We start from the raw sequence: 12,889 nt of genomic DNA, 5'->3' as shown, positions 1-12,889 counted from the left end.
CCTTTCCACATGTGAACCTATAAAATGAGAAAACAAATTACTGCATCCAAAATGAAACAGTGGGACAGAAATAGGATAAGCATTTCTATTCCAAAAGGGAGAAATTGGAAAGAAAAAATGAGTCATGGTTTCCAAGTAAATCCAAAACATAGCAGGAAAATTCCATTAGATTTCAAAGACTGAGAAAATCCTTTTGGCTCAATGCTATGTCCTCTGGGCCTGGTAGGGTGTGGATCTCTCCTCTTGGCCTACCTCGGTGGCAGGCCTGCCCTCTGTCTCTGATGAGGTCCCACCAGTCCAGGTGTGAACCTGTTGTTCTGCCCTCAGAGTTATTATTTCTTTATTTCATCCCATCTCTATCTCTTTCTAGCCAGGTTGCATTTCTTCTGTCTGTATAGTATTCTCAGAAACATGATGTCTTGAGTTTAATTAATGGGGGTCCTAGCCATTTGGCAGGAAAGTCCTCCAAAGATCTTTCTTGGGTCACATGTCTTTTTTGTTGCCTTCTGCTGAGATGGTGAATTGGATCCATAAGTCACACATTTAACCTTTGCCCACTTTAGCAAAACTTTGCCCAGCCACACCATTGTCCTGTCTCGCATTCATTCTATTAAGATAGGTTGAAAATTTTCCAAGTCATTAAATTCTGGTTTCTTTTACTTACCAATTCATTCCTCAACTTATCTTCTTTTTCACATTTTTTTATAAGCAACAAGGAGAAATCAGGCTGACCCTTTGACACTTTGCTTGGAAACTTCCTCAGCTAAATATCTGTGTTCTTCATTTATAAATCTTTCCTTCCAACCAATGAAAGAGCGCAATTCAGCCAAGTTCTCTGCTGCTTTACAACAAAGATCACCCTTATTCCAGTATCCAATAACATGTTCCTCATTTCCTTCTAAATTCTTAGAAGTACATTACACATTCTTATTTCTAACAATGTTTTGTTCATGATGATATATGTACTCTCTAAGGAGACAGAGCTTTCTCTACAGCTCCTCTCAATTCTTTCTGAATCCTCAGCAGAATAATCTTCAATGTCAATTTTCTGTCAGTAGTCTTTTCCAGGCAATCTGGGCTTTTTATATCAAGTGCCTCAAAAATTTTCCAGCTTTATCCCATTACCCAACTCACTCCACTTCCAGGGACCAAAATTATTAGTTTCCTTGTATGGCTGGAAAAAAGTAGCACAACTGGGTAGGTTTACACAATGAAAATTTATTCTCCCATAGTTCTAGAGGCTAGAAGTCTACAATCAAGATGTGTGCAGAGATACACTTCTTTGGAAGCCTATAGACAAGAATCTATTCTTACCTTTTCTAGCTTTTTTGTTTGTCAGAAATTCTTAGTGTTTTTTAGCTTGTAGAAGCATCACTCCAATCTCAGCATCCCTTAGCCAAGACCATCTCCTTCCTGAGTGTATGTTTTTTAGGGATATATATATATTTTTTTCCATTACCCTTTATCCCCCTTACACTCTCTTCTAACCCCACCCACACACCTCCTCCCTGTAATCACCACACTGTTGCCTATGTCCATGAGTCCTTTTATTTCTTGCTTGAGTTCTCCAGTCCCCAACCTCCTCCCAGATCCGTCAGCCTGATCTCTTGTCTATAAATCTGCCTCCGTTTTGCTTTTAGTTTAGCTTGTTCATTAAATTCCACATATGAGTGAAATCATATGGTGTTTGTATTTTTCTGACTGACTGTTTTCACTGAGCATAATGTTCTCCAGTTCATCCATGCTGTCTCAAAGGGTAAAATTTTCTTCTTTTTTACAGCTGAGTAGTATTCTGTTGTGTAAATGTCCCACAGTTGTTTTATCCACTCATCTGCTGATGGACACTTGAGCTGTTCTGTTTCTCTTTTCTTTTTTTTAAAAGACATTAGTCAGATTGAAGTCATACTCTAGTACTAGAGTATGACTTCATCTTACCTAAACTAATTATATCTGCAACAATCTTATTTCCAAATAAGCTCACATTCTGGGGAACAAGGAGGGGGTTAAGACTTCAACATATCTTTTGATGGGACACAATTCAAGCCATCACACTCTTTTTCTAAATTTCTAAATCATTAAGTACCCAAATACATGTATTTCAAAGAAACTCTTCCTAATCTTGTTGTCAAATCATTTGTCTTATGTTGACAGTGGAACTATTTTCCACAACAACCATCTTGAGGAAACAGAAAATTCAGGTTAAAATCAATTAGCAATAGCAACAACTTAGTACATAGCATAATTCTAACTACTATGCATTTAATAATCCAGTATTTAGAAACTAGCATGAAACTGGAATGATTTTTAATGCAATTCTGCTTTTTCAATTATGGTCAACAAAATAATTTCCAAAAATAAGTTTGTGCTCTAGTTTGTTTTTTCAGATTTTAAAATATTTGCATTCTGTTTTACTTTCAGAGCCACAAGTTACAAAAGAAACAAAATCAGGTAATAATTTTTTAATTCTTAAATTGATAGAGCTGATATCATCTTCATTTAAAAAGGCTTACCACCCATCAGTGAAGATTTAAATAGAGTTTCCCAGATCCTCATTATTTTCCTACTCTATTGATCAATATGGTCTTATAGTCCTGGATTAGTTGAGAATGAGGATAGGTAAAAATATCAAAAATATGGCTTTAGATAAGCTTCATCAGAGACTCTAATTTTTAGGAAGCATTTCCTGGGGTTGTTCAAAACCAAGTATGATAATATTGAATCTGTGACTTCCTTTCTGATAACACACCAGAGTCATAAAATCACAAAACCATAGACAACTGAGGTTTGCAGGAAAAGAGGACAAGAATTATTATTATGTATGATTACATATAATTAATAATTATCAAAAACCTGCTTTGAGTTAAGGAATAGCATAGGATTTTTATTTTCATCTTATAACTATGAAGGATATGAAACAGGACAATTATTACTCATATTTAATATCTGTGGAAACAATTCAAGGACCAAGTTCAGAAATTACTTTTCCAATATTTTTAAGTTAACAGATTATGCCCATGTCTGATTTACTCAAAATCTTGGGTGCTCCCAGTAAAAGATTGTCTCAGATTAACAGTCAGTGTATTGAGGTAACATTGACCTAAAATCAGGGTGGCCTTGCCAAGTTTCCACTGCTATTTAGTGTTTGTGTCCTAACTCTGGCACCAGCCAGCTCTTCACCTGAGGCAAGTTACAACTTGCCTCCAGCTCTAGAGAAGTGATGTCTTCATTATAAAAGTTGTACAGCAATATTCTTCAATATCAAGAAGTTCAAGAATCCAAATATATATATGTATATATAAATAATATTAACTATTTAATTCTTACCAAGTATTACCTAGCAGCTGATTATAAGCTTGAATCTAGTTGCTCCTATAACTGATATTTTTTTAATGTGACAAGGCTCATAGATGTCTATCTATTGTCTGATTTATTGTTCTGACTATATTTATTTGCTGTAGATGAGTATACGTTACCAAATATAAATACTTTGCATATCACATTCCCTCCTTTTTTTTTTTTTTGTTTACCAGAAACCTAATACCACTTAATACTTCTAGGTAGTCCTAATATCATTTAAAACTTTTATTTATTATTGTTAAATATTGTAGTTTTGCAGTGATTTAATTGAATGTTATTATTTAGTTTTATAAATAAGAGTTTCTTTTTAGCGTCATCTAGAAAAGCTCAAATATGCAGTATATATGTGAATTTCATCTATAATACTCATATAGAATTTTTGCAAGAAATTTTAAAGTATTTTTAATAATATATATTCTCACATTATTCCACATGACCATTGTACTCTATGCCAATCATTGCCTAAGTTCTCAATTTCAGGATTGATGCTTTATTACAGCCTGATCTTTAGATATCATGGATGCTTACATGTAAATAGGAATTCTTGGTATATGGTTTTTATGCAACTAAAACCTTTAAGGTTTTCATGTGAAGTAGGATGACATGAAAATTTAGGAAGTTTTTCTCCATGGGTACAGTTGTTGGAATCTTCTGCTTAACACATTATTAGCCTAACTCACAAAGAAAATTCACTGTACATTATTTCATAAAGCCAAACAACAGAAAATATTTTCTTTTTATTATTTTTAGAACAAGACACAGTGAAACCAGAAAAGACTGTTTCTCACGGTAAACCAGGTATTTTGCAGGTGGTATTTGTAGTATCACATTGTCTCTAAATGTTTTAGTTTTAACAGAATGAAGAGCTTGGAGTCAATTATAAAATTATTAGATAGAATTAATGTTTTGAGTCATCCAGATTCTAGAATACCCAGTTTTAGTCATCCTCACAATGTTTTTTGTACTGAGGACTTGACCAGTCCCAAGTAACTACACAGCTAGTCTTTCTTCCCATCAGAGACACTAAAAGCACAAAGACATCTTTGTCAGCACACAGGTGAATGTGCTCTATATGTTATTTTTGTCTTGTTCTGTTTGGGGTAAGACATCCTTAGAAAATGTTTGTGATTCACATTAACTCAATCAAATGTGACCATCTTAGACTCCAAAAAAAGAAAAGGAGATCAACATTTCACCCCACTTCCTTTCCTCCTTTCTTTCTTACTCCATTTTTATTTCCTTTCCTTTCTTTTTATTCCTGATTTTACATTTTGGACCAAATATAAGTAAACCAATGTGTTCTCTTCATAAAGGCAAATACAGAAGTTACCAGGATGAGTTTATTAATTATTTTTTATTTAAGACAAGAAACTTTGTTTTAATTTAAGCTAATTAAATAATAAAAATTTTGAGGCAGCCCCACACCTCAGTTATTTTGTAGAATTTTTTCCTTCATTCCTTGCTGAATTATTTACCCAATGCTGTGAACATGGTTTTTCCAGAATCTTTAAAAAGTTAAAAGCATATTTTCTCTAAACCTATTTTAGGAAACCTTTTGCTTTCATTTTTAAAAATTTACTTTGAAGAATCTGTTTACAATGGGTTTGAGTCAGGATGATTTTATTTGCTTATGTTTTGAAAAATATGAGATATCAGCAACAGAAACCATAGAAATAAAGAAAGCAGAGCTGGAGCTTGGGAAGGAGAGAATAGCTCTCTATATGAACATACGCAAGACCTTAGAAACAATTTTTAAAGGATAATGAAACCTGTTATTTTCTACACTGTTCCTGATGTCAGTCATTTTGAAGTGAAATTACAGAGGCAGTGGGAGATTTTAGTCTTTGAGTGTATGGCAAATGCCTTATTTTTCTCACCACACCTTTCTTTTATGTCAGTAATAACATTTATACACTTAAAATTCTGTTTCACAGTAAAGCTTTCCATTTGAGTATTTGACCAGCTGATTACCTGAAAAATTTAATTTTATAGGATCATTGCAATAATCTCTCTACTTTGACCCCAATCTTTGACTATGTCAAGAAAAACATAGAGAACAGAAGACATCCCATAGATGTAGTGCTTTTGTGCTGTCCCAGGTTTACATTATAAAAAACTTGGGTCCCCAGGCTAATCCTGGGTTTCCAGGGAGGTATCTTGCATGATAAAGATGAAAAAAATGCTTCTTATTATTCTAATTCAATAATGAAAAAAGGATACATGTTTTATGGAAACAACACTTCTATGTAGACAAATACAATGAAATACAGTAAAGGTAAAGGATAAGGAGTGTTTGAGTATGTTAAGGGTGATTTGAATTAGGAAAACTTTTATGGCAACATAGCTGAGAGGACATCTGCAGGTATACAAGTCTTCTTTGTGCTTCCATCCAATTTAAATAGAAGACATTACCTGCTATTTTAAGGAAATGGCTATGTTTTTTCTCAGTATTGTAGTAATTTCAAAGACAATACAAAATATCAAGGTTGAAATATGTCATTATTTTGTACTTACCCATTTAAAATGTCTACCTGTGATAATATTTTTTCTTATCACAGAAGAAAAAGGTGCCAAGCAGGTAAAAGCTACCCCAATAGAAAAAACAGGTAAAGAGATATTTTATATTTTTTTTCTATGTATCGGTTCTTTTTCTGTGGGTATACACACACATATATCTCCATGGAAGTTTGTACACTTTTAGTGACAAAAATTCTAAGATTCTAAATTCTTGTAAATAACTAAAGTTATGTCTAATAGAAATTAACACTAGAAAACTGGAGTAACATTTTATTTTTTAAAAGTGTGATTGACCTAAGTTTACATATAAGTCATGAAGAAATATATGTAATGTACTGATTATTATGTACTATTAGATCTTTAATATTATTCTCAAACCACATTTTCTCAAATTTTAAAGACACAAAAAAACTGAAACTCTTTGCTATTTATGTGTTATATGGAATAATTTCATGAGAACTCCACAGTTAGGGGATTATGTAATTTTTAAAATTTACCCTAAAGAATTAACAGCAGAATATGCAATTAAAGGAAAAACTGTCCGTCCTTTAGTATTTCATGTGAGAAAAATAAAGAATTGAACGCACTCTTGCAGTTCTAGAGGTCTCTTCAGTAAGGATGAACAAAACCAAGTCTTCATTTTTACTGACATCTTAAAAGCCTAAACCTCTGTTTGATTCTGTGGCAGAAAATCCCACTCACCTCAGTCATTTATAGAGTCCAAAAGAAAAAGTCTATGAAGTAATTTCTTTCAACTGAGATAATCATGATAATAAAGGTTTAAATACAGTATCTTAGAGGGAAATATAATAGAATTCAGGAAAGAACTATTTAGAGAAATTATAGACTATGATTACAAAACAAAGAAAAAACCCATAAGGCCTTTTCAAATGACCTCTTATGGCAATTGTATTCTATTTAAACCATTGCCTAAGCTCATTATTTTACTTAACGTGGTCCTAACTTTCACCCTAAGGTGTTAATACGGCCTCCTAAGTATCTCAATTAGTTATATGGGTATTTGGGTATTATGACTCAATTGTTTAAAATTTTACATACATTTCACGTGTCTTAGTTTTCACTAGCAATGTAATTAATCTATTTGTTAACAGTGAAATAATAGAGCTCAGTGCAAGTGGATTAAACAGGATAAGAAGGAAATCTAAAAACTAAGAAAGTTAAGTACAAATGCTAAAGTTATTTTTCCATTGTTTATATTCATCAATGTGGCGTTTTTCTCCATTCTCCACAGTCAAGGCTAAACCAGCAAGTAAGAGATGAAAAGAATAAAACCTGTAAAGTATTGCTTGGTCATTTAACTTTAACAATTTGCTTTTCTTTGAACTGTTATTTTTAGCCTTGCCTAAGAATAAAATACCTATATAGGTGATAAAGTAATGTTATTGCTATGGCTTTGATTTAACCTCCTTTTCTTTCACTACTAATAAATAGTTAAATATAATTATACAGAACAACTATCTGGAACCTGTTTCCCTATTATTAACACTAAAACAGTGAGTCCATATTAGCTATAAAATAGCACTAAGAAGTTAGTGTAAATGAGAATCTTTTAAACAACATAGTAAATAACAAAAATAAGAAATTTTAAATAATAGTATTATGATATGGTTCATAACCACATTTATTATAACAAATAATAATTTGTTATAATAATGCTTTAAGAAGCATTAATTATATTGTAATCTATATGTTGTATTTAGAAATCCATAAAATTATAAACATTTTATGATTTGTTTATTAAAATCATGGAATTTTCTTAGGGATGTAGACTAAAAATTGGCCATTTTATTGTTCAGGAGTGATTCAGAGGTCATTATAGCTGTACATAGTTTAAAAGCTGACTATAGGGTTCAGGAAGGTGTGAACATTTGTCCATTGTCATGGTAATAAAAATGTCCAAAATTGTGATGATGGTTCTTGAATTATATATATTTGTGGAACAGAAGCTTAGATGAAGACATGACTATCTGTTGGTAAAATAACTCCCTGGCTCCTGTATAAAAATGGATCAACAAGGTCCAAAGCTGAATTTGGTGAGACCAGTTAGGAGGCTGTATAAGTTATTCAGGAGATATGCTACAAATAGATGAAGCCCAAATATTCTTATCCTAGAACCTTTTGCATATATTTTGACAAAACATTTTATGTTATTATTACTATAATTTATCATGCTATTTTATTGTTATTACTATGACAGTTTAATAACTTGAATATTAACTTTTTTATTTTCTTATATTTTGCATGCTTATTTAATATTAACATTTATGCAAACTAATTTCATAGAATTTCATTCTTGAATGCTGTCAATCCCTAATGCACATATATCCAGTTTAGACTTGTGAGAGCATGGGTCTGGCATCAGCCCACCTCCTTTACTGTTAGTGCACTATGGTGGGGGGAAATAGTAGTACTTTTAGAAAATCTGCAAATTCAAGAGTGAGATAAACAAAGGATGGGTAAATACCAATAACAGCTCAGGAAGACTAACCCTGGAAGTGAGTAGAAAGAATTAATGCTTGGCAAAGATAGCTATTTCCGATAGCTATTCTCAGCTTTATTCAAAATAGTTTCAAAATTTATTCAAAATATGTTACCCTCCATGGTTTCATTTGAAATTCTACTTTTGATGAAAGAGAGATATCTCCTAATTTTTTTACTTCAAATATTTTTCAGAAGACTAGCAGAGATACCAATTTTTGATTCTATTTCTCAGGTATTAGACCCAGTTTATATTCATCAATGAGAATTCTAACTAGATCTGAAATGACCATGTAGTTGGTCCCAAAAAATACAAATACACATGTGGCACTTACTGGAATAGGCCTGGTCTATGTTAATTTTTCAATAAGAAATAAATGTCCAGTACAAAATTGCTTCTGATCCAGTAAGGAGGGATCTAGAAGGAGTCTAAAGGTAAAAAGGGAGCTTGTAATATGCAAAGGCAAATGTTCCCAAGGAATGACTCAAGAAAGAACGAAAAATCTTCTTATTATCCCCCTCTTTGTTGTCCTCCATCTTTTTTTTATATCACATAGTCCCAAGCTGGCTATTACCTTCATATCTCTCTTATAAGATGCCCCAAGAATGAACCCAACCTTGTTTTTAATGTGTTTCTATGCCACTATACTTTCCATGTTCCAGGTTATATGCAAAAGACTTTAGGGGCCTGCTTCCCTATAAAAGAAAATATCCTACAAATATATAAATAAGAAAATCTTGCTATATAAATAATCTATGGATTACCAGTTAATTTTGATTTCTCTTTCTTTAGAAAAAGCTGAACATCAAGAAAAAGAATCTCTACCTATAAAAACAGGTGTTTTCACTTTTTTGGTTTACATTCTCTTAATTCTTATTTTTATTAAAGTCAAATTAAAGAAAAGCATAAAAGTGCTTTTCATTTTGTTTTCTGGAAGTGCTTAGTCTTGTGGTTTTGTGATAAAATCTAGTTCATGTTACATGGGGCAGTGCTACTGTTGACAATTCAACATTTTGCTAAATATTATAACCTATATATATGAATTGCCAAACATGCAATTTTTTCCTGTTATACCACTTCCTACTCCCAAAATATCTAATAATATCCAATAAGTAATCATTGTTGATTCTTAATATATCCTTCTATATATATGTGTGTATATATATACATACATACACATAATATATATCCCACTTTTTTTACATAAATCATGGCATAGTATAAATAGACTTTTCCTTAGATTTTTCTATTTGAATGTATTTTGAAGGTTTTCTTTGAAGATATAAAATAATAAATATATCTACTTGTCTAGTTTTGTAAATTTAACTTTGGATAAAACTCTTCAAAGTAAAAAATTTTAGTAAAATGTAATTTTTATAGATATTTTTAATTGTTCTCTGAAAAGTTATATCAATTTGCATTGCCTACTGTTAATTAATTCATTGACATGATTTTGGATGATTAAAATTCTTCACAATGATGAACAAATGTTGGTTATTTTTAATGAATAAATAGATCTTGCAGTGTAAGACTGAATAATTAATGCTTTTAGTCAATAACTTGAGGAGACGTGTTACATTGGAGACAGATCACGTATTTAAATAGTATAACTTTGTGTTTTTCACCTACTGTTCATTTATTCTTCCTAAGATTTTATAAAGTAAGCTTATTCATCCAAAAACTAGATTAGGAGTGTTTAAATAGTTAATAATAATTAATGTTAATATGTATTCTGTAAAGAAAGTGACAGAACATAAATTTTTTGTTATTCAGAAACAATAAGGAGTTCAAGTTATTCATACTTTATCAAATTGGAGCATTCATATTGTATCAAATCAAAGATGAGGTTTTACAAGGATAAAAAAGGGACCATGAAGAATTTATATTTTGAAAATTTACAACTTTTCAAAAATGCATTGGGAGTATGACTTAAAAATTGCTCAAAATGCATTCATTGTTTAGTGTTCACTTTAATTTTAAGTTTATTTTTAGTCTATTTGAAGTGGGAAATAACAGAAATAAGAAATTAAAATGGCTGGTATTTTACCTATAGATAGAAAATTATTGTTAATTTTCTTTTCTTTTCTTTTTTACTTTTTAGACAAATCAAAACCAACTCTAAGTAAGTGTACTATTTTAGAACTTTAAGAACTTGCTATTTAATAATTTTAAATGTATAATTTATGCTTCTTGTACATGCATTTAAAAGCACAGTATGTTTATTAATGCAATAGACATTATGCCTTTAACTACACAAATGACTCCGGTTGAGAAATATTGTGTGTATTGTATTTATTAATTCTTGAACATGTATTTATTGAGCACCTATTAGATATATTATACCATATCAGAAATATGAGAAATGCCTAAAATGTTGTTTTGTCGTCATACTTGCACATTTAACATGCTAACTAATACCTATGCAAAAAAATAAAAGTAGCTGCATCTCTCTTTTGTATACTATAGGTTGTTTGTTAGGATGTATTAAGTAAGCATAGTATGGAGTTCTCTCTAATAGACACTACTGGGCTCAGAGAAATACAGAACACATAATATCTGTCTATTTAATTTTAACACATTAGTTTTTCATTTTCTTGTTTTGTCAAATATGGAAGGTAAGTTGTTTTGATATTTCAGAATTACATTTTTTGATGTTTCAAACAATAAGGTAAAACAGTTTATGAAATTTTTTAATTTTATCAATGGTATGAAATTTTATAAAAAATTAAATGCTTATTTAATACTGTGAAATTATGACCCAGACTTTACCCTGGGGTAAAAATATGTGTAAGGAGTTGTATCTGAAGTTTTTAAATGACAAGGACTAACCAGGTTTCTTGACAGTGTTATGACATATTCTTACAAATGCAGCTAATTTTTCCTCAGAATGGATTTTGATACCAACGTAAAACATTAAAGGTTCCCTTTGAGTTGGAGAAAATCCCTTGTCTACATAGTTTGTATTGTTGTTGCTAATATGAAGAGTATAATAAAAATTGAGGATTGAAAGTCAAAACTAGGATGCTAATATAAAATATAATCATTTACAAATACTGTTTTATTTATGACATACTATTTGTTTTCTGTCTTAATTATTGTAAAATATTTTAATCAATTTTTTTGAATTTGAAAAAAAATTCCAAAAAAGCTATATAAGATTGAAATTAAATGTATCAGGTTCTCATTTCAGTTCATTCGTGAGGAAAGATATTATCAAAAACCTGACATGTTCTATTTTTAAATGTTATTAGTCTATAAATTCACTTAAGAAACAAAAAATTAATTCTACATTATCATTGACTAAGAACAAATAGCATTTTATATCTCATCTTATTACTTTACCTGTAGTCCTCATGAGTTGAGTTTATTTCTGTGATATTTTTCAAACTCATCCCACAATCCCACTGTTGCACTTAGTAAGTTTTATATATGAAGTTGTTTTGTGAATATATTCAATGAATGCTTGCATTTGTGGATATATGAAGATCAAGTTTAAAGTTTATACAATGGAGATTTATAATTTATAATCATTTATAATTATGAAGAACAGAGGGATAAGGCGGAGACAAATGTATTTGAAAAAATAAATTAATTAAGAAAAAGAAAAAAATGATTAAACCAAGAATAGAGGAAGGGTCAAGTCAAAGAACATGTGTGGAGGACCCATGGACAAAGCCAAAGTGGGAAAGGATTGAGGGGCGCAGGAGAAAGTGGTGGCAGGAAGATGGAGACAAATGTATTTGAACAATAAAAAAATAAAATTCAAAGAAAACAAAAAAACAACCAAAGGACTTAGAATTAATTCTATCACATGTGAATAGAATGTTTGAGTGCTTATAAAATGGTTCTATTTTCAAAATAGATTTCCAGTTACAGTTTTCAGAAATATTAGTTATCAGTATTTTTTTCCATTTTTAGTATAGACTTCTATTGTTATTACTATTAGAATTCAATCAGAAATATCTGCAGCTGATACTCAGTTGTCTGCTACTTAAATAAAAAACTATTCATTATTTTTCTTCCTTTCTTCCCCATTGTATATTCTTCTTTTCTAAAGTGGAAACATCAGAAGTCAGAGAATCAGGTAAGTATTCAGGTAAGAATCGTAGCACATGGTACTCTTTATTGTGACACTCAGTGGAAAACATCTGTAAACCAGCTTCCTGTAGTGGTGATAGCTGCAACACACGCTAAGGCACTTTTATTCTATAAAAAGGGGTGGACTGGGAGCGCCCTTCACTCCTTTGTGACAGCAACTGGGACCTGAATTCAGAGCTTTGTAGGTACATGCAGCGTGTACACAGCTTCATGATTTGTTGAGTCTGTTTCCTTTAAAAAAAAATGGCTTCTTTGCCATAAGAAAGTCTAAATGCAGCATATACAAAACAGTTGGGAATACAGGTAAATTCAGCAACCAGTGTAAACCAGTGTAGGACACGCCACTGTCTTCTAAACATGCTTCCAAAGGCAAGGCAGTGATGAGAACTGGGGGTTTACCATTTATTACAAGAAGGG

The 12,889-nt window shown here is 31.2% G+C and overlaps 1 protein-coding gene across 11 annotated transcripts in view; it reads left to right on the top strand.

The window, feature by feature from the left end:
- The window catches only part of TRDN (triadin), a 323,740-nt gene that overhangs the window by 287,222 nt on the left and 23,629 nt on the right, over positions 1-12,889 (top strand). For 6 of the 11 annotated variants that reach the window (XM_054569903.1, XM_054569904.1, XM_054569899.1 and 3 more), the window contains 7 exons: positions 2,419-2,448; positions 4,108-4,155; positions 5,916-5,963; positions 7,127-7,144; positions 9,167-9,211; positions 10,476-10,496; positions 12,432-12,470. In XM_054569903.1, the coding sequence (XP_054425878.1) occupies positions 2,419-2,448; positions 4,108-4,155; positions 5,916-5,963; positions 7,127-7,144; positions 9,167-9,211; positions 10,476-10,496; positions 12,432-12,470 (249 nt within the window). Of the gene's footprint in view, positions 1-2,418; positions 2,449-4,107; positions 4,156-5,915; positions 5,964-7,122; positions 7,145-9,166; positions 9,212-10,475; positions 10,497-12,431; positions 12,471-12,889 lie in introns of those variants that run through there. The other 5 variants (XM_054569902.1, XM_054569901.1, XM_054569900.1 and 2 more) reach the window with 4 other exon arrangements.

The sequence above is a fragment of the Pteronotus mesoamericanus genome, unplaced genomic scaffold (genome assembly GCF_021234165.1).
Source record: "Pteronotus mesoamericanus isolate MK-2021 breed Mesoamerican mustached bat unplaced genomic scaffold, CSHL_Meso_final contig_20, whole genome shotgun sequence".
NCBI lineage: Eukaryota > Metazoa > Chordata > Mammalia > Chiroptera > Mormoopidae > Pteronotus > Pteronotus mesoamericanus.
The sequence above is the reverse complement of the archived record's forward strand: the minus strand, read 5'-3'. Positions and strand labels throughout refer to the sequence as shown.